The 22,029-nt window shown below is 33.9% G+C and overlaps 4 protein-coding genes across 6 annotated transcripts; 2 read left to right on the top strand and 2 right to left on the bottom strand.

The window, feature by feature from the left end:
- Nucleotides 1-253: 253 nt before the first annotated feature.
- LOC118056602 (uncharacterized) lies at nt 254-8,049 on the top strand. Of its 3 annotated transcripts, none has more exons than XR_004688827.2 (5): nt 254-675; nt 1,862-1,976; nt 2,869-2,950; nt 3,397-3,747; nt 3,836-8,049. XR_004688827.2 is itself a non-coding variant. In XM_035068845.2 (5 exons), exons 1-5 carry the CDS (start codon nt 340-342, stop codon nt 3,896-3,898), a joined length of 648 nt encoding a protein of 215 aa, XP_034924736.1. In that variant the 5' UTR covers nt 255-339; the 3' UTR covers nt 3,899-8,049. The 3 variants fall into 3 exon arrangements, 2 of the variants coding, with proteins under 2 accessions (XP_034924737.1, XP_034924736.1); XM_035068845.2 differs by having other exon boundaries at nt 255-675; nt 3,397-3,448; XM_035068846.2 differs by lacking the exon at nt 3,397-3,747.
- Nucleotides 4,167-6,410, bottom strand: LOC118056599 (pentatricopeptide repeat-containing protein At1g71490). The gene has a single exon (XM_035068841.2). It carries the CDS (start codon nt 6,408-6,410, stop codon nt 4,206-4,208), a length of 2,205 nt encoding a protein of 734 aa, XP_034924732.1. The 3' UTR covers nt 4,167-4,205.
- LOC118056600 (uncharacterized) lies at nt 7,912-13,813 on the top strand. Its single transcript, XM_035068842.2, has 13 exons — nt 7,912-8,049; nt 8,150-8,281; nt 8,404-8,430; nt 8,822-8,912; nt 9,608-9,651; nt 10,209-10,307; nt 10,582-10,639; nt 10,729-10,781; nt 10,995-11,096; nt 11,533-11,598; nt 12,440-12,561; nt 12,663-12,834; nt 13,337-13,813. The coding sequence occupies exons 1-13, from the start codon at nt 7,912-7,914 to the stop codon at nt 13,403-13,405; spliced, it is 1,173 nt and encodes a 390-aa protein (XP_034924733.1). The 3' UTR covers nt 13,406-13,813.
- On the bottom strand, nt 13,804-16,144 carry LOC118056601 (uncharacterized). The gene is made up of 3 exons (XM_035068843.2): nt 15,845-16,144; nt 14,544-14,763; nt 13,804-14,452 (listed from the first exon to the last, which is right to left on the bottom strand). Exons 1-3 carry the CDS (start codon nt 16,007-16,009, stop codon nt 14,055-14,057), a joined length of 783 nt encoding a protein of 260 aa, XP_034924734.1. The 5' UTR covers nt 16,010-16,144; the 3' UTR covers nt 13,804-14,054.
- Between the last annotated feature and the right edge of the window lie 5,885 nt (nt 16,145-22,029).

Raw genomic sequence — 22,029 nt, 5'->3', positions numbered from 1 at the left:
AAGACATTCAAGAGAAGAAAGTATGATCTCGAAAATTGAAGATAAACAAGGTGTTTGCTTTTATAATTGGAAAGTGTTTTAGTAAGGATTTGATTTTTTTTATTTTAAATTAATATTTTTTTATATTTTTAGATCATTTTAATATATTAATATAAAAAATAAATTTTCAAAAATAAAAATATTATTTATATATATTTTCAAACAAAAATTATTTTAATAAAAAAAACCATTATAACACCATAGCTTTAGACCTCTTGTTGTTGTCTGCAGCATAATATTTATAACATATACTTGTCTTAAAAATTGGACACAAACAAAACCAAATAATCATCACTAGCCATGCTGATGAGCTCCACCGCATCATCTTTCTTTTCTTCAAAACCTCTTCCCCTTCACAGGATTCCCACTCTATCTCGTCCCCAGCTCATCTCCACTCAACATGCTAACATTTTCACCTCTAGCAGCAAGGCATGGGCTTCAAAGACCCCAATCAAAGCCTCCTCATCAGAAAATCAAACGGTCACCGTTGCACCATCCGTGGAATCTGCATCAGATGTCGTGAGGAGCTTCTATGAAGGAATCAACGGCCATGATTTGGACTCCGTGGAGGAGCTTATTGCCGAGAATTGTGTGTACGAGGACCTTATCTTTCCTCGTCCATTCGTTGGTCGCAAGGTACTCAAAACATACCGCCTGCTAATCTCTTCTCTTTCTTTCTTGCACGCACGCGTAAGTCACGTGCTAATGCTTGATTTTAATAATCTAGGCCGCGTCTCACATGTCGATTTTAGGAAGCGGTCGAATTGGCTAGGCGGTTCGATTTAAAACGGTTATTTTGGATTAGCATAGAAAATCTAATGTTTGGGTGAAATAATACAATTAAATTTTTTTTAATTAAAAATGATATAGTTTGAAGTTATCGTTGCTCTAAAATGTGATATTTAATTAATATTACAGTTATAAACATAACATTTAATTAATGTTATGATTTTAAAACACTACATATAACTATTATTATTGAAAATCGTGACATATATTAAATGTCAGATTTCAGAATAACAACATTAATTAAATGTCTAAGAGTTTCAGTAGTCATCCCTACAATCATACAACCAAAATCCAGTAGTCAAATCCCATATTTTGAAGGGTTTTTATAAGATTTATTATTTAATGCTCTTATGATATTTATTATTGAAAGCAATGATAGTTTTTGAAGAAGAAAATATCCTACAAGGCTTGGAGATTAAGATAAATTTGAGTTTTTGCTGTTTTAAGGGGAGGAAACAAGTGATTTGTCGGATTTTTAAAGAAAAGAGGGTTGTTGGTGTCTTTAGAGAGAGGCGGGGGGGTGCTATGGATTGTTGTTTGTTTATGTTCCTTGTTGATATGTTGCGTTTTAAAAGCACTACATGTTAAATTGTTATTATTTTGAAATATGACACTTGAAAATAGTAATATTTACTAAATGTTGTAATTTTAAAATTCAAGTGTTGTATAATTTGATTATGACAAGCTCAAACTTAGTCTTTTCGTTATAACTTTTCAAATTATGTTACTCCATTTAAATTTTTATTTTACTATACTATTTTTTTTATTGAAAAAAACAATTTAAAACCTTGCTAACCAGCTTCATTTAAATTTAAATACCGCTTCATTTAAATTTAAATGGTATTGTTTTAAATTTTTTGTTATATAAATAAAACTATGTTGTTTTTTATTGATACAAATCAGCATTGAATCTAAATTTTAAACTAGGTCATGAGACCAACGGTGTTTAATAACTTAATTTGAATTAATTTTACCTAATTGAAAATATAAAAAATAAAATATAATAGAAGGATGACACAAAACCCTTGCGCAGGCAATACTGGAGTTCTTCAACAAGTTCATTGATACTGTAAGCAAAGACCTCCAGTTTGTGATTGATGATATCTCTAACGAGGATTCCTTTGCGGTCGGAGTTACATGGCATTTAGGTATGTTTCAAAAACGTAATTCTTTATTTGTATGAGTAAAATGTTCTTTAATCCCTAATCTCTTAACATGATCACAATTTAGTCCTCCATCATGTTTGAAAACACGACTCGTGTTATTAAACGCTTTTGGGTTTCTCTCGATCCTAATATGCTTACCTTTAGGATTTACAAAAAGTACGGGGACTAACATAAATTTGGGTCGAAAAAACAAAATCCAAAGAATAATTTATTTATTAGTATTGACTTTTGTGTTCGGTAATACATTTACAAGTGTTTTTTTTTTTATTATTATTATTATTAAACGTGGATGTTGAGTCAATTTGTATGTATTTTGACTAATTTTATGGGTCCTGAACTTGATAATTATATAAGCTTTTAGTGATTTTGAGATTTGTAGAATTCAAACTGATAACCTCTATAAAATAAATCTAAAACCTATTAAGCTAAGCTTGTTATGATTTCATTTTCAAAGTGTTTTTACACAATAAATGATGTTCGTATGGAGTTAAAAAAATGGGTGTGGATTTTTGACCCCATTATGCTTGTACCAAGCACTACCTAATATGGAAAAAAGCACTTCAATGGAATTTATTTAGGGCTGTTTGCTATCATTTCTGTTTTGGTTTGCAAGAATTGTAAATGAGATATGAAAATTGTCTGTTTCAATAAGAACTGCTAAACCAAAGAAGTTTTCTGCTCTAAGAAAACTGAAAACTAAAACCAAAAATCTGAAAACATGAAATGGAAATGATACCAAACATCCCCCTACCTTCCATCAACTCTTTACCTTCCATGTTGTTTAGTGATTTATGTTCCCTGCTTAGGATGTTAAGTAATGGTAGTAAATGTTGTCATGATTTCTCTGGATAAATTGTAATGCTAATCATTACAGAATGGAAGGGCAAGTCTTTCCCATTTAGCAAAGGATGCAGCTTTTATCGGCTAGATGCTGTGAATGGCAAGAGGCAAATAATGTAAGTGATCTTGTACAAATGGAACTTGTTTTATACAGATATATCCCACATATGTCTCCAGAATCTCTCCCAGGTCTCAACCCAGCTCAGCAATTGAGCTTAGAGTCTGTGTGACTTTCTCTTGTCACTGAAACTGGCTCATTGACTTTCTTTTGACTTTCTTTGAGCAGTATCAACATGCTCTACAGTTTTCAGCGATAGATAGAATTCTGATGCATTCCTGCTTTTAAATTTAAGGAGTTGTTTGATCCTGCAACGTGTTCCTCTGGACCATTGCTGATATAAAACACTAGCACGCTTTCTACTTTTCGAGGCTATTTAACAACACCAATCTTCAATCTTAAGAAGTATTTGGATCATATGCCACAGAACTTTACATTTTGAAAACGATATCTATTTGGGAAGACATGTTTTCGTTGAGGAAACTTATCCATTTTCTGAAACAGTTATGGACGAGACAGTGTTGAGCCTGCAGTCAAGCCTGGGGAGGCAGCTTTGGTATGTATGCAAGGCCATTTAGTTCCTGTGAACCAGCGAGGATGAGAAAAATGACAGGCCTTTTAGTTTTTGTGTAGCATGCCATGGAATTATGAACTCAATATTGACTAAACCATTTATTGAGAGCTGCTTCAATATCCTCTCTCTCACACACACAGAAACACACATTGTCTTTGTCCACCCTTGATTAACATTTCTACCTTGAGAATTTTTCATTTCTCTGGTTCAAAGGATTACCTTGACAAAGAAACATCCTCACAGCTCTCATGGGTGTACTTTTTCATTTCTCTAGCTCAAAGGTTTATTTATACTACATGATCTTGAATATCTGTAGTAGATTTGCTTTTTAGTGGTTGTGATGTTTTTTTTTTTTTTTTCGAGAAACAGGTTGCTATCAGGGGTGTAACTTGGCTGCTGCAGCGATTTCCTCAATTAGCAGACCAGCTGTGATGAAAGCCTGTGCATAGATGAAAGATATCATCCTCTGAAACCATACCATCATTTTCTTTTCATTTTAAACAACGAGAGCAAATCATTATGATTTTGGTTGTCAAATGTATATTCAACTTGGTAAATCCCATTTTCATAATTGCTATTCTACAAGTGGAACCAGTTTATTTATTTTTATATATATATTTTTATAAATTATATAAATCCAGAGTAAAAATTGCACAATTCAATGTGCTCAACAAGTTGCATCGAGCACTTTCTCTCCAAGTAAAAGTCCCAAGGACAACACAATTCAGGGAACTAAAATTCACAAGTTGCAGCATTCTATCTCCTCCAATACTTCATCTTCGGAACTAAAATTTTCTCCGGCAACATAACCGGCATCTTTCATTAGATCAGTCAACCCCTCCAACAATTCGTAAAGATCATTTGAGTTGTGTTTGGAAGTGTCACCAACCACAAAGGGGGAGAATCCAGAGCCGACATCAACCCAGGTACATCCAGGGGCCTTCCTCACACCTAAATCCCTCATGTAAGTCCTGACTTCTGCCAGCTTGCTCCAACGACCAGCAGCAGCATGCATATTCGCAATCAACACATAGTAACCTGGATTTTCAGGCTTCATTTCCAGCAATTTCTCAGCTGCCCATTCCCCTATCTCTGTGTTTCCATGGATCCGGCAGGCGCCTACAAGAGTGGCCCACATAGCAGTGGTTGGCCTGTAAGGCATACTGGTAATTACTTTCTTTGCTTTATTTAACAATCCAGCTCTCCCAAAGAGATCAACCATGCATGAAAAGTGCTCTACTGCGGGAACTATCCCATAGAGAGTTGACATCTTTTCAAACAACACGTTTCCTTCAGTTACTAGACCAGAATGGCTACACGCAGATAGAACTGCCACCATGGTGACCTGGTCTGGTTTAATCCGATGTTTGATCATTTCATCAAACAATTTTAGTGCAGTCTTCCCCTCTCCCTGTATACCATACCCAGCAATCAAGGAGGTGTAAGTCACTTTATCCCTCCTTCTCAATGAGTCAAACACTCTTTTTGCTGATAAAACCTTTCCAGATCTTGCATACATCTCAACGAGGGAATTCCAAAGCAATAAATAGTCCTCAAACCCTTCTCGCCTCATAATATAACAATGGAACTCCTTCCCTTGTTGTAAATTTGCCACTCGAGCACAATGGGGAAGAATGCTTGCAATAGTCACATAATTAGGTTCAATCCCAGAAAACAGCATCTCCCTGAACAGGAACGAGGCTTCCTCAGATCGGTCCATGTGAGTATAACCAGAAAGCATGGAGTTCCAAGTAGTTAAGCTCTTAGTTTTAATTGATTTAAATAAAATGTCAGCATGCCTGAGGTCTTTACACCGTGAATACATGGTTATCAGTGCATTTCTTACATTATTAAATCCATCGAAACAACTACGAATTGCAGAAGCATGAATCACTGTTCCTAACTTAATGGCCCCAATGTGTGAACATGCACCTAAGCCAATAATCATTGCCACTGGATCCAAATCGATGCCACACATTCTCATCTGAGAAAGCAACTCAAGTGCCCCTTTAAAATTTCTTGTCTGTACACACCCTCCTGCTATGGTGTTCCAAGTTATAATATTCACTTCTGCGCTTGCTAGTCTCATTTCTTCAAACAGTTCAAATGCTTCCTTCCACATGCCCCTGGAGGCATAATTACTGATTATTCCGTTCCAAGAAACAGCATCTCTTTCTGGCATTTGATTAAATAAGCGACGAGCAGCATCCAATTCCCCAAATTTTCCATACATGGAAACCAAGGAATTATGCACGTACAGGTTCCATCTGTGCCCATAGGCAGCATTAATAGACTCATGTACCTCCCTCCCAAAGTCCAGATCCAATTTTTCACCACAAGCCTTAAGGACTGATGGATAAGTGAAATCATCAGGTCTGACCCCTTTATGTACCATTTCTCTATATGTTGAAAGCGCCTCTCCATGTAACCCATTGTTAACATAGGAAGAGATAAGCAAGTTCCAAGGCAAAGGGTTCACAATATCTGAATTCACAGTGATGATGTGCGCATCAGCTAGGAGACTGAAGCTTGAGTAAAATGTGACAAGCTTGGGAACCAAAACGAGATGATTTTCAAATCCCAAAGAGATGGTGTGGGCATGGAGCTGTTTACCCTGCGGGAGTGATTTAAGGTTGGTACAAGAGTAAAGCAATGAAGAAATTGAATGTAAGATAACATCACGATTAGCTGAAGAGGCATGGAGCTTGATCAGAGAGAGGGTTTCAAATGCTTTTAATAAATGTCCCTTCCTTGCAAGGTCTTTGAGAGAATTAAAAAGGTTATCTATCATAGAAACATTGTTAGATGCCTCCGTTTCTACAACAGGGTAATTGCTTTGAACACCTACTGCTATGGCACTTTGTTTCCCTTGTTTAGGTATGCATTTTTTTATTTGACTTACAGAAAGTCCTCTTAACACAAAACGCGGAGAAGAAGAAGGCATGCACTATAAACATAACCACAGTGTTCAATAACATGGTGAGTCCAAACTGATTGCATTACTTTGCCTGCACTTGCAAAGACTAAATTGGAAAGAAAGAATTTTCCAAGTAAACGACTCAATTTTCGCTTTACAAGATCAAGGAAAAGGTTGAATAGATTACCCAACTCAAGCAGCCTACCACAATCTTCTTTGCTATTTAGCACTTCCCCTGTAAACATTGATAACGATGCAAGTTATGGACTAATTGTGCTTCCAAAAGAAAAAAAGAAGAAAAAAAGAAAGAAAATCTAGATGGAGTGATAAAATGCAAATGAATTGGCATAACTAGGTTTAATTTACAGGTTAATAATCTGGAAATAACACCAGGTAGCATGCAAGTCTTAACGTAGGTCATATTGACTTGAAGTTTCCTTGATTTTCGATAACAATAAGTATGAATAACGAGGAAAAAAACAAATATTCTTACTTTTTTCAACAGCAATCAATACCATTTCAAACCATTGATTTCTAAAGCCCAAAAAAAAATCATTCAAGAAACTAGAAAAAAAAACCAAAAATCAACAGCAATCATTGATTTTTCACTGCTTAAATGTTCATACAGAACTAAATGAAAAACCCAAAAAAATTCATGAAATCTTAGTGTAAAAAGAAAAGAAAAGAAAAGAAAATGAAACAAAAACAATTTGGAAGGGGGGATAGAACTTTACCGGTCCAAATCGGAATTAGGGTTTGACGGCTGCTGAGATATCCGTATACTTCTTGGCTTAGGATTGGCAGGCAGGCAGGCAAGAAGAGTGTTTTTCACGCTAAATGGGAGAGAAAAGAGAAGATAATGAGAGAACCCTGTGGCCTGTGAGGGTTTAGGGTTTTGCCAGTTTCAACCGCACAAAAGCAATTGTCCGAAACGCGATTCTTCAATTTTGAAACGCAACGCGATTCACCCTCAAGAACCCGAAACGCTCTATGAGAAACTCATCGAAACGAACGAACCGTTGAAAAACAAAACATAACAAGTCGCTTCTTTTGCCAGCGAGCAAAGATGACCATGTGCCCATCCACGTGACAATCACTATAAACTGAAAATGACATTTTAGTCATTTCATTATCAAATGGCTGCCGCGTAAAAGAGAGCTAGTGGTAGTAGACACCGTCTTGTCCCTACCACCACAGCGACCACGAGACCCTGAGAAGGCGCAAGCTTTGGTATCTCCGCCTCCGCTTTCCGTCCAATCCCTCACTCTATATATTTTAAAAATATATTATTATTTTTACTATTAATGGATTCAGTTTTTATATCAAATTAATAAAGGCAAACAAGAAACCTCTAAATTTCTCCGCGTTCCATTGCCTTTCCCTTTTGAACCTTCCTTTTGCATTGCGCACGCTCTTGCAAATCCCTTCTAATACGCTGCCGTTTTTATCTGCTTCATCACAACTAAACACTTCTCTAGCTGTTTTTTTTAATCGGTTTGCGCGTACTTGCATGAACGGTTTCTGAGAAATGTCAGCAATTTCTAATATCATGACGTGCGGTGGTCGCCGTGAACCCGCCGTTAATTGCATTGACAAGAAGAACTTAGATTTCGGTTTAAATTGGAGAGCCACCTCCTCTAGAACCAGGATTTCAATGCCGTTTCAGGTGATCGTGTGATTTCAAGTTTTTTTTCTTCTTCTTTTTAATTACTATTATTATTATTATTATTATTAGAGTGTTATTTTGATATTTTTTTTTTTTTTAGAAAAACGAATTCCAGTTAGGTACCGAGGGTAAATCAAGTAGAGGGAATAAAGAAAAGAGGAGCATACGGATGGCATTGGTAGATGAGAGGGTCGTTTACGGAAGAGATACGGCCGGCCGGCCTGCTGTCTTGGTATATCCAATTTTGTTCATTTAATTATTTTTTCTTAACTCAGGAAAGAAAAAAAGAATTAGGGTGGTAGAAAATTAGTAGTATTTTCAGTTTGAGTGATGGGATTTTTGTTATGTCTGCAGGCATATGATCTTGTTCAAGTACCACTTGTAAGTTGTTCCCAAATTTACCATTTTTTTAACATTATTAGAATGAATTGTTACTTCTTGGTTATCTACAGAATATTTGATGAATTAATGGTTCATGTAAAGACAATGAATTTTTTTTCTTTTCTTATGAGGTGTGCAATTGTAAAGACTTTTTTTTTTGTCTTATATCGATTCAATGGTGAAAATGAATAGATTTGGAAAGTTGGTCCAAGTCCAACTGATTATAGTTAGTGAGAAGATGTATGGCAATTTAGGTTTATGATTGATGTGCTATCTTTTCATATTACATTTTGAGAGTGAAATGGAGTTGAGTTGAGTTGAGGTCAGCGGAGTGGGTGTATACATTTTTTTCATGGGCAGAATTGCTTATGCTGAATGATTTGCTGCATAGGTAAAATGGGGTTCTGTGACGGGTAAATCAAAGCCGGATCCACCAACAGCCGTGCTTCTGCATGGAATTTTAGGCAGCAGGAAGAACTGGGGTAAGTACTATTTATTATTTTCAACTCATTTATGATTTTCTATATTTGCCTTGATTATTTGTTAGAAAATATAATTTTCACAACAGTTATATACTTGCACCATGTTGATGTTTAACCCTTTTCCCTTGGATTGCAAGTTGGGATACCATATCTCCTTCTAGAACTAGGATTTCAAACAGGAGACTATCTAATGGAGATGAGCCAGGGGACTAACTTAGACTTCCAAAATAAACACCCTTTGAAAATCCTAGAAACCTTGGAATTAACAATTATGAAAGACGAAACACTAAATTGCAAAAAACTAAAGAGCTCATTAATCTAAGTTGTTATCCTTTCTGTTTTTTTCCCCTTGAAGTATAGGTTCCAACTGTGATGTGTTTCAAGTTATGCTGTAGCATTGATAACCTAAGCAATTAAGTATGTCTCAACCATCAAATTTAGAATATATCCTACACAAAATAAAAAAGAAGAAATCACACACTTTCTATAAAATTATGAAATGTGAAGTGTTCCTTTTCTGACGATTTTGTTTTCAAAGTGCCATCACCTCAGTGAAGTGGTCTCACTACCTTATGCTGCAGAACTTCATGCATTAATTTCTAACATCTTTTGATTAGTTGCTTTTTGTATGCTTTTACACACACACATTAATAGGAACTTTTTGAAATATAGTTTACAGATTTAAAATATCACAGGAACCTTTACACGGAGATTGGCACAAGAATTTCCAGCATGGCAGGTACTGTTTTTTTTTTTTTTTCCTTTTGTATCTTTTATATTCTGTATAACCCCAAAAAAAGTGCTAGGTCAAGCTAGCATGGTTCCATAATTCCCTGTGATATTTGTATCAGTATGACCGAGGATTACAATCGCCCTATGTTCCAACCATATGAAGCAATTAGATTTCATGGTCTGCATGTGAGCATAGGTTCCATTGTGAAAATGGCGCCAACATAGCAATTGCATTTTAACATCTTCATGTGATCTTTTAATGCTGTCATATAATGCTCATGTACTTTTGAAGGTCTATTGTGTGAGTGTCTGCCGATACTTGTGTGACTTCTTTGTCCCTGTTCTACATGCATGCCTAAAGATTATGGAAGCAAGAGAAAACAATCACTGTCCAGTTATAATCCAACTGTAGTGGGTTATTGGGGGGAGAACTTGTATACAATCATGAACTTCAACAATTATGCATGAAGTACATTACTTTGGATTTAAGGCGTTCAAATGAGTCAGTTTTGGCATGGATTTGAGGGTGATTAGAATATTACTTATCATTGACAAATTATGCAGTTTCTTTTGGTTGACCTGCGGTGCCACGGTGATTCAGCATCAATCAGAAAGAGGGGGCCCCACACTGTTGCCTCAACTGCTTTTGATGTGTTAAAGCTAGTGAGTGACTTTTAAGCTTTGGCTATTTATTCATGGACAATTTGTTCTTCTATTTTTCATTTCTTTAAAACTGAGACAGCCCCAAGAGTCCAAGATGGTGGGTTCTTTGTGCATGGCTGATGCGGCTGTTAATGCGCTCCAGCTTTTTATGCTTCTTGAAATTGTTGCAGCTCTTCTTTTGTTGAGACCTCCTTCCTAACCACAATAAGCCTCCCAACCACCACTCGAGAATATTTTTATGGCTAATTAAATGTTAGTGATTTTGTTTGAATAGGTTGCACAGCTTAGAATAACACCTCGTGTTTTAATTGGGCACAGCTTTGGTGGAAAAGGTACATCTACTTTCCTTGACATGCAATTTACCAATCTGATATTTTAATTGACTTCAATGCATTAACATTCTCCCTATTTGTCCATGCAGTTGCCTTGAGTATGGTGGAACAAGCTGCAAAGCCTCTTGCCCAATCTGTAAGAGTAAGTTTATAATCTGCAAATATTCTTTAGATGGTTTAGAACATAAGATTGGGTTAAAATACCAGTTTTCAGATGTTAGTCCAAGTTTTGCAGCAAGTAATCCATTTTCTCTATGTATAATAACAGTGTCCTTAATTAATTTTCTATGGTTGGTCTTTGTCATTTCATTTTGCTTTATCTCTTTAAATTCTTATAGTCTTCGCGCCACTTCAGGTTTGGTCTCTAGATGCTACTCCTGGAAAAGTTAGGGCTGGTGGAGATGGAGAAGACCATCCTGCAGAACTAATATCTTTTATAAGGAAACTACCAAAGGAGGTATGTTTCATAAGTTATAACACCCATATTTGGGTGTATCATAGACCTTTTTGATGTGATAGTGATGCTGTTTTTATCTTGGTGGGGTAGTGATTTTTTTCAAACACAGATGTTCTTCTATTTAGAGTTGGATTTCTAACTCGGCATCCAAGCAAGTGATTTTTCCTTAAACACCGATGCACTTCTACTTAGTGTTGAATTCTCTAACTCAGCATCCAAGCATTGTCTGTCACCCTTATCTTTCCTACCGTTATCTTGAGTGATTATATCTACTCTATTCCTTCGATGTCTGTTTGGACTTTTTTTTTTTTTTTGGTACCTGTAACTACCACCAAATATACAGTATTTGTGTCTTCTCTTTGTTTGGATGTCTGTTTTCTTCTTTGTTTTTTTTTGGGCATTATTATGAGTATGTTATAATCTTTCTTCAAGGAAGGTCTTCTCAAAGCGAGATATTGTCAATGCTCTTATACAAGAAGGGTTTTCTAAGGATATTGCACAGGTATATTCTGAATTCCAAATGCTTATTCATGATACTCATATTGTTGTTCGGTTTCTGCATGAAAAAAATTGCTGTTGCTGTTGTAATCTATGTGAGAATCTTCATTCACATTAGTAATAAAATGTCATGTTTGCAGTTTGAGGTATATTGTATATAGAGATGTTAAAGGTTTTCATCTTTTTCTACATCATTTCTGCTCCTAGCTTGATTACTTTCCTGCTAATCATATGGACAGTCTTCACAGACGTTTCATGGAGGTACAATGGCAAACATTATTTTTTGCCCCCATAGATTTAATTTTAATAAAATGACAGTGACAAATTCTTCTCCTTGGACTCTTCATTAACTCTTGTTCCGCCCCGAAAAACAAAAGTTTGTGTGGAATTAGATCTTATTTTGGTGGAAGATAATTAGAAAGATCAGGAGAGAGTAGTTTACATGTAGCATGATGTAGGATACATGGTGCAGATCTGATTCAGATTCGAAAAGACAGTTTGAAATATATTATTATGAGTAGCTGTTTGACTGCTGAAATCAGACAGCATCTTGCTGGAGTTTCAATTTGAATATGGAGGAAAGGAGGGAAACCCCGTTTAGGCAATAGCATCTAGAGCTCCCAGCAACTACATGCTCTCATAAAGCAAATAAGCTGCTAGAGAAATCAATATATTGCTTACTTCATGTTTGGTGCAACTTTAGGATTGTAACTGAGATTACTGAGTAATTAAGCTAACTTCTATTTAGTTTGTTTTCTGTACTTCAATTATGTTTTTCTATAAAGATGCTAATTGTGATCCCGTCAAGTTCTTGGCATTAATTGTCTTCTGCTTTTTATGTCCAGTGGGTGGTGACTAATCTTAAAACAAATGGCCCTCCTGGTTCGCCATCATCAAGTTTCTCTTGGATGTTTGACCTCGATGGAATTTCTGAAATGTACCAATCATATGAAGAAACAAATTTGTGGTAATCTTGAAATATGGTTAATGCGAGTTAAAAACAGTACCTTGCTCTACTTTGATCAGCATTGCTTCCTTACTCAAGTTAATCCATGTTGTTGACTGCAGGAAATTTGTTGAAAATTTGCCTCAAGGTGTGCATGTAAATTTTTTGAAAGCAGAGAGGAGCTTGCACCGGTGGGCCCTTGAAGATCTCCAGAGAATTCATGCTGCTGAAGATCTGGCTGCTGAGGAGGGAGCTGGAGTTGAAATGCATGTCCTTGAAGATGCTGGCCACTGGGTATTTTTCTTCTGCATGCTTTAATATCTCTAGTTCTGACATTATTATTTTCAAACTACTCCCCTCCATCCATGTTCTAAGTAAAGTACATTGAAAACTAAACATGATTTTCGAAGCTTATCCTCAATTGTCTGAGGATAGGGCGCAAGTAGAAGACTCATTCAGTGGCTAGACCTAGAAAACCTTGATTTGCAAAATAAAAAAAGATGGCTGATTTCAGAATATTCTGAAATGATGCCCATTTAGTTCGCCAGCTTACTGAGCTTAAGGCTTTAAGCTGTACAACATGAATATGTTGCCCTGGTGTCATTTTTTTCACTGTTGTCAGAAACTAGTCCCATGTTAATATCCAGGCAGGTTTGTGCTGGGGGGCTAGAAAATTCCAATTGTTTTTAATGTTAGTGCCATGGCGAAGATATCCTGGCTCGAGTAGGAATGCATTTCAATGCTGCATTATTAATTTCTTTCTAGAGCAGCTCACATTGCTCCAAATTCTTGACAGGTACACGCCGATAACCCGGACGGGCTCTTCAGGATCCTTTCATCATCATTCCAGGGCTTCAAAGCCTGAATGAAAGTCAAAAAGGGTTTGCATGTGTAGATATAATGGCCAGAAATTACATGAAAGAATTTCTAGTCATTCACATACTGAGTCACAGTTCTCAAGAGTATTCCAAAATATTTGTGCCATAGTAGCAGTGTCCTGAGACCTCACAAATTTTGGACGTAATGATTGGCTTCCTTGCATTAGCACTCGAGTGCATGAATCTACAAGGAATTTGCTTCAGCATTTCAGGGAAATCAGGGGCAATGACCAGGTGGGGGATGGGAAGCAGACAATGGACTTCCGAGAATTTCTCATCCAAATATGTTGATTTATATCCAGAAATTTCCAGTCAAATACCTTAGTTTATATCGATCTAAATTATAAAGTTAGTTTCTTGCAGAAAATGAATACTTGCAAAAGACTTGAACACAATACATTTCTGATTACACACTCAAACTTGAACGCAATACATTACTGGTAAAAACATGGTATTAGCACATCCCTTGTAGAGAGCTAAGCACTGGGGTCTGCCTAGCTTAAGCATCTCAACCATAGCCTCAAAATTATACAACTATAAACACTTCACATAATAATCGTATATAGGTGGGCATCATACACTCGTGGAGGTCAAAAAAGATTTCTAACGAGAGGAAAATGGGTTCACTTCCTATGATCAAGTGACAGTCAAAGCTGGAGCAGCAGACAAGTGCAAGCAGGATTCATGTGCTTGTCTTGACGAGGGAAAAGATTTGCCTGAAGACTTGTCAACAGATCGTCTTTCCGAACAATTTGACCATTTCATCTGCATGAAGCTCCTCTTTCTCCATGGACCCATATGGATTTTCTTCTCCTTCATTGATCTCTTTGCTGCATCACAAAGAATGCCAACAATGGCATTGAGGTAGTCAGCTTTCCCCACGTAGTATTCTGGCAGTAGTGCCACAAGATTGCGGTATTCATCACTTGCCTTGGCAATCTCAAACTGGTCTCTGAATTCAAGCTCAATCAGATATGGGATTGGCTTCTTGCGTCCCACTGTGCCTGCAATTATCTCGACGTACTCGTGTTTTCCTGGAAAATTAAGGCGTCGCAAATCCGACTAGATCAACAAGAACAACCCTACCACAAAATGCATTTAGCGAGAGAAGGATAGAATTATCACCTCCAGGATGCTTTCTGGTGTTTTTCCACTTCGATGTGCAAAGAGATGCTTCGAATCCCTTTTGGGTGAGCAAATTGACAACCCTTTGTCTCAAGCAGCTGGTGCAGCCATCAGTGGGCTTCATGCAATTGCAAAAATCACTCTCTTTTGCTACCCCTATAACTCTGCTAACCTCTTGCCTTAACTTTGAGCCTATAGAGCTATAGCGCTCCAAAACTCCCTTCATACAATTGATCACATTATAGTTCCACAAGTAAATTGAAATGATACATAAAAATATATATTTATTTTACAAATAAAAATTGTAAGGATTATTCTATTTTTTTTCCAATAATTAAGTGCTGGACAGAAAACGTGATATTAAAAATATTTTATTAAGTGATTATCATGATGTTGTTGTAGCCAGCCAGAGCAATTAAGATTGATTTAAAAACTTAACGCGTATAACTAGCAAGTATGGAAATGCCCTTGTTCTTTGTTAAATCTACCAAGTTACTGAGTCAACTCGTTATCAACATGTTGGATCATCTAAATTTTTAGCTATCCTTAATTTTTATTAAATCCAACCCGATTCTAGCACTAAGTTAGCCAAATCTTGAGTTGACCTCAGTCAAATCTAATTTTAAAATAATATCATTTTATTTTTAAAAATTTATCTTAAAATAATATTACTTTAAATTAATTACTCAATTTAATAACTTTATTTTTAATTTATGATTTGATCATAAAAAAGAAAAGGTATAAAAAATAGTACGAAAACATACTTTTAATTAAGAAAGAAAATTCTAAACATCGATTAAAATATAAAGGAAGCAAAGTATAGTCCCATCCAAGCTCTAAAGTTGATATATTTTTCTTATTTCTCGAAGATTTTAAAGAGGTGGATATCACTTTCACCACGCGAGCCCTTGCAATTTGAAGGGGACATCTAACCACCCTACTGCAACCGTACACGTGGCTATTACTTACTATTCAGGCTGCCGCTAACATAAATGATGCCAAAAATTGGGCACGTCACACTAACCGGCCATACAATAGTTGACACACGTGTACTTCAGAGTTTTCTGCTTTTTCCACCCAAAAAAAATCTTTTTCTATGGACAGGAAGATCTACTTTGACTAAATCACTCCTTGTGTTTTTGATACTATATTATGATATCAAGTGAGTAGAATAATTTTTTTAATTTTTATATTGATATTAACACGTTAAAATAATTAAAAATACTAGAAAAATAAAAATTCAATGTATTTTAAAGTTATTGCAAATTTTGCTTTAAATTATTGTAATTAAAATTAAATACCTGAAGCAAGGCGTCTTGTGATTCCCAATACAAGGCTCTTTCCATGGGGTCGTGCAAGTTGTTGTCAGACACGTAGTCGTCTTCTTCCTCCATAGAGCAACCAGACGACTCATCAGCAAAATCTTCATGAAAGAACACAGAAACCTTCTCTTCAAGGCTGTCCATGCATGCGTTTAAAGCTTGCCAGGACCCTTCTCCTCCTAATGGTTATTGCCTATATATCTCCTGGATAAGTAAGAGAATTCTTGAAGGAGAGAAAAAGGAGAAAGGAAAGAACTAAGAAGAGCTCTTGCAAGAATATTGCCCTTCGGGAGAAGTGTATTTATAGGGTTTATTATCACGTCGGATAAAGTTAATTACAATTTTTTATTTTAATTTGAAAGGGTTTTCGTGGATAATTAGTAGTTTCGCTAATAATATACATTTTATTCATAGTATTAAACCCGATTAGACGGGTGGATTTAATGGCTAGATTAATCCGAGTAAAGTAAAAACTTGAAATAAGTAAAAACCTAATGAAACCTGGTTGATTTATGATTAAGATGAACTGGTAAAATTCGGTTAAAATCTATTTTTTTTTTATTTGATTGTTTTTTTATATAAAAATTAAACTAAATTGAAAATGATTATCATTAATGTATGTTAAGAAACTATAATTTAAATTTCTTAGACAGAAAATTTTCTTAAATTTTCTTTTTTCCAAACTTGATATCAATGCTTTTATTTTCTTTTATCCGTGTGTGTAGTCAAGATTTAAATGTAGTGACACATAATCAATCCACGTGCCTTAACTATGGAAATGACCTTATTGTCACGTGTCTGATCCACACTTGCCCCCACAAATCACTAATGTCCGTGTGCCGTGGCAATCATTCATCTATGCCTTATCCATTGGCATCATGGATTCCTTTACAATTACATTTTATTATTATTATTATTATTATTATTATTATTATTATTATTATTATTATTAATTAATTAATTAAAACAAAAACTAGTATTCGTGTATATGTAGCCCACATCTAATTGTGTTATCTATATTATTATTTTCATATATAAAAAAATTATCATGTGAGTGATTTTTCTTTCTTCTAGGTTTCTTAAAAAAAAACCTTCACACTTTTTTTTTTAATGTCAAATCTTAGTTGTATGATATTTTATGATTATAAAATATAGTTTTTCTTACTCTATCCATATTGTTTCTTGATTATTTTTAAATGAAATTATGATTATAAAAGTAGAAATATAATGATTCATATTTGTAAATCTTGTTCTTAAAAATAATAAAAAAAAAGTCTAATGATCATTAGCATAATGAGGTGTTCTAAGCCTTTTCCAATAATTACATAAGTTAACAAGAATAAAATTGTATGATAATAAATCTTTAATTTTTGAACAAAGTTTCTAAATAAAATATGCGTAAGGAAAAATGTGTAAGTGAGAAAAGTTACCTAATAAAACTTATTACAAAGTTTTTTATAAGAAAAAAAAAGAAAAAAATTCAAATTTCAAATTAATATTAATATTAATATTTTATATAAAAAATAGGATAAAAATGAACTTAAAAAGAAAAAAAAATTTGAAATTAAATGTATTATCCTAATATAATAGAAACGATTAGTTATTTATCTTTTAAAAAATAATTTTGTTTATATTTATTTAAAGGTATTATTTGAGAACAAGGTGTAAATAATGTTTCACAAAAATTCAAAAAAATATTTATTAAAAATTAAAAAAAATATTATATTAATGTATTTCAACATAAAAATTATTTTAAAAATTAATTGTAATCACATTTTTTAAATAGACTATGAATAGTATTTTTCTATGCATTCTCTTTTAGTCACATTAATGTTGGACTTCATTAATAATGGAGGATGAAATATGCCATCTCCCGACGGGACACCAGCAGGTGGGTTATTGTACTAAGAAATTATGATTAGAAGTTGAAAGAAATTAGACAAGAAAACTTTATATAGAAAACTAGTTTATTTCCCGTCTTATCATTGCTAGAGTAGGCTAAGATTTATTAAAATATATAAAAAATAATATCTAAATAGCATAATATTTTTTATATTATCGTTAAACTCAATGCTTTTACTTAACTTGATTTTTAAATTAAATTATATCAAAATTATCTAATTTGATCTCATTAACTACACGTTTAAAAATAAAATTAAAATAAAAAAATGAAACATGTCATGTTAATCCTAGTTAACTTTTCAAATTCATAACCTCAACTTCTCAAATTCATAACCTGAATTATAGATTTGACTTGATAAAATTAATTTTTTTATTTTATTATATCATAAAAATAAAAAATGATATATCATCAATCCACTATTAAATAATAAAATTAAATAAAATCTCCACATTAAATAGTATAATAAAAAAAACCAAAAAAATAATAAAAAAAACTTAAATGACTATAAAAAAAACCCTGCCTTGGTACAAAAAGCTAATTAAGGTGTATCGATCGTCCACTCTTTTTTTTTTTTCTTTTTTTTTAAGCAGCTAAGTTACACCACAAAGTTATTATGAAATAATTTAAAACTATATATTAAAATTGTTTATATGAACTGTTAAATCAATCCAATTTCTTTTAGCTGTGTTTATAAATTATAATAATATACCGCGTGGAAGATATCTTTTATTGTTTCCATAATGGCAACATAAATCTTCTCATTATCTCTTTCAAATGGATTATCTCTTTGAAATGGAGAGGAAAGATAGATACCCACTTTGAATGAGATGTTTTCTCATCACCTCTTGTTTTCATCCTACCATCCCATCGCGAGCAGTCATCTTCAATACAAATGAACCCTTCTTTTACACCATTAAAAAACCAGAAACCACCATTTTTATAAAATCAGAGAGCTCTGCCTACCATGGAGACGATTGTCCCTTTCCATCAATGCCGGTTTAAGTCGATGTTGGTCTCATTAAGTGGCGATTTATTTATACTAAGAATAAAAACTTCATGTCGACAGAATATATAATATTTGTTCACCATAAAATTAGAAAAAAAAGAAAAAGAGAGAGGCTAAAATCTATAATAACCAAAATTTGACCCTTGTTTCTTTTCAATAATAACAATAATTATTATCTCTTCAATTTTAATCATTATTCAATTGTGTTTTAATAATAATAATAATAATAAATATCTCTTCAAAATTAATCCAAGGGACACTAAATTTTATTTTACCTATCTTTTAATTTCAGGCTTCGATATGCGTAGGCTCAAGACACTCTTTTAATATAATTCTAATAACAAGACAATAAATTTCTTCATTGTATTGTCAAAAATAAATTTAAGTCTATTTTATGTGTCTTTTATTTTTGGTACTGATGTAAGCTTAATAATTTTCATTTCTAAATAAAAATGTGTTTAAAATTATGTTAACTAGCTTTCATCAAGTTTTGCTTAATTAACAATGTTTTTACTAAGACTTGTATTTTAATAGATTGATTGACGAGTATGGATGACAATTTAATCTTGACCCGATTGATATCGACTCGATCTGACCCGAATGAGTAAATTCTTATAAATAATTGTCTTATCGATTAATATCTTATTCATTACTCATCTAATAAGACAATAGATATATTAATATTGGCACAATACACATATATATGTATCATATAAGTAAAAGATTTATAATTTTATCATTTAATAACCCCTCCCCACACACCTATTACTATTTAAATTTTTTTATTGAATAATAAATAATTTTCATAAAATAGATATCCATTTGGACATATGAAATCCGATGAACAAGGTATAAATATCTAAATTCTTTAACCGTTAAGTAATTGGTAGGGTGTTGCACATGTGCGGCATCGCAACGATAATCCACCATCAAGGAAAAATGTAATGGGTCTATCTCTGCCAAATGTGTAGAGACAAGGAATTCTTGTCTCCTATCAGTGAAAAAAATTTAATGGGAGTCGCCACCTAGTATTCTGATCACTAGGAACCCTAAATGGTCTCAGAGATCGGGTACGTAGACTAGTTGAATAAAAGGAAGGTATGAGTACCCCAAATACGCCCTACCTAAGGTAGCCTGCATTGTTTTAATGTCTGATAAAATCTAAAGTTTGGTTGTGGTTTCTAATTGTTGGTCTAGTCTGTCTAAGATTTAAGAAAAGCCTTCACCTGTAAGGAGTTTTTTTATCTTAATTGGGTAAAACCTAACTGTTCTATATTGTCAACAAACAAAAAAATACATTTTTAATATCAGGAATACATTTTACGTATAAATTTGTAATCCATGATACTAAAACAAAACAAAATAAATTTTTTGTTGTTTTTAAAATTTTAGCTAATGTTCTCTTGACTTTAATAAACTTGTTATTAAAACCAAAATGTATGCTAAAACATTGTTTTTAGGTGTATGAAAAACACAATATGATTTTTTTAGCTTTGAGACACTTAGCCGTATACACAGAAATATTTTTTTTTCTTTTTTTAATTTTTTGGTATTTTTAAAAGTTTTGACGAAAATCAGGGTAGGCCCAAATATATGGGTTGGGGTATTTGGGCCAAACCTGACCCAACTACATCAGCCAAGCCCACATTAACCAGCTTCTCCCCGCCTGCAGACGTGCACTGTGGACGTCTTGCATGGCAAAGGAAGAAGTGAATGCCAAAATAAAAGGGCAAAGGGTTTACCTGGAGTGGTGGAGCTGCCGATGGTTCGCGGTGGTTGGCAGTGCTGCTGGGGAGCTGAGGGTGGCAGCGATTGCTATGCTTCTTCTTCTCACCTGTTTCTTTATCTTCTTCTCTTCTTCTTTATTCTTCTGTCTTCTCCTTTTCTTCTCTTTTATGTTCTCTCGTTCTCTTTTTTTTCCTTCTCTGTCCTTTGTCTCTCTCTTCTCTCGTTATCTCTCTCTCGGTTCACTCTTTTTTTTTTTTTTTTCTCTCAGTCCCTTTTTCTTCTCGTCTCCGCTGTTTTTATAGGCAAAAATAGGGGAGGGACATGGCTGGGGTGGCCACTATGCTGCTACCCCTTCACCACCTGTCTAACACGTGGAAAGCTTTTAGGCAAGTGGGTGTCTTTATTCGGCGTCTTTTTGAAGTCATCGAGGAAAGGGAAGGCGGTGAGAAACAAAGGAGAGAAAAAAAAATCTTCTTCCCTATTCTCTGCGCATCCAAGGGGAAGAAGATGATGGTGCCGTTCAAAACGGCACAGTTTCAAGCTTTTATTTTATTTTATTTTATTTTATGAACAGTGCATGAAATGATATTGTTTTTCCCAAAACACGCTGTTTCATTTAAATGGATTTTGGTGCCAAAACACGTCAGATTCAAAATCAGGCCTTCAATTTGCGCGCGTTTTGCACTTTTGTCCTTGGCCTTATATTTCTTCAATTAGGCCTCTAATTGGCCATAAAATTTCAATATTTATACAATTAAGCCCTTGATTTGACCAAATTAACTTCCAAAAATTATAATTTGATCTCAGAACTTTAATTTCTTCCAATTAAAGCTCAAATTAAGTCCAAAATCAATTTTTCTTGCAATTAAAACCTTTATAAATTCAATTAAACCTCTAATAAAATTTAATTGAGTCCATAAACATCAGATTTTGGACTTTTCTTCCTCAAATTGAATGTTCTTTGTCAACAGGGCTCTCATTAGTCAATAAAATATTGTTAAATTTTAATTTTTGTATTTTTTAACCTCCTCAACCAATTTTTAACCATTTACTGGGCACTTTGGCATCCTTTTTTCACTATTATTATTTTTTGGGGTTTTTTCGAACAAATATTTATTATTTTTTTGTATTTTTTTTTGTGAGGACCCAAAAATGGATTACAACATACGATATAGATATAAAAAAACCTTGACCCATGGATACTCATTTTCATCCCTATTAACGAGTCTTTTATTTCTAAGGATGAATATTCAATAATGTATAAAATAATTAAATCAATAAGTCACCTATTTTTAGGGATTGATATTGAACCATTCACTAAGAAATGATAATATATTATAAATAAGCTTAAGGAGATAATTAGAATATTTTATGTCAATTAACAAAATAATAGATTTAAGAGAAAAATACATAGTAAAGATAAACTTTCATTTGAAAGGATACAATAAAGGTGACATTAATCTCCTCCTAGACATAACTAACCCCTTAACCAAATTCTCTAAGACCAGTGTTGGTTATAGGATCTCT

This window comes from Populus alba, chromosome 19 (assembly GCF_005239225.2).
Source record: "Populus alba chromosome 19, ASM523922v2, whole genome shotgun sequence".
NCBI lineage: Eukaryota > Viridiplantae > Streptophyta > Magnoliopsida > Malpighiales > Salicaceae > Populus > Populus alba.
The sequence above is the reverse complement of the archived record's forward strand: the minus strand, read 5'-3'. Positions and strand labels throughout refer to the sequence as shown.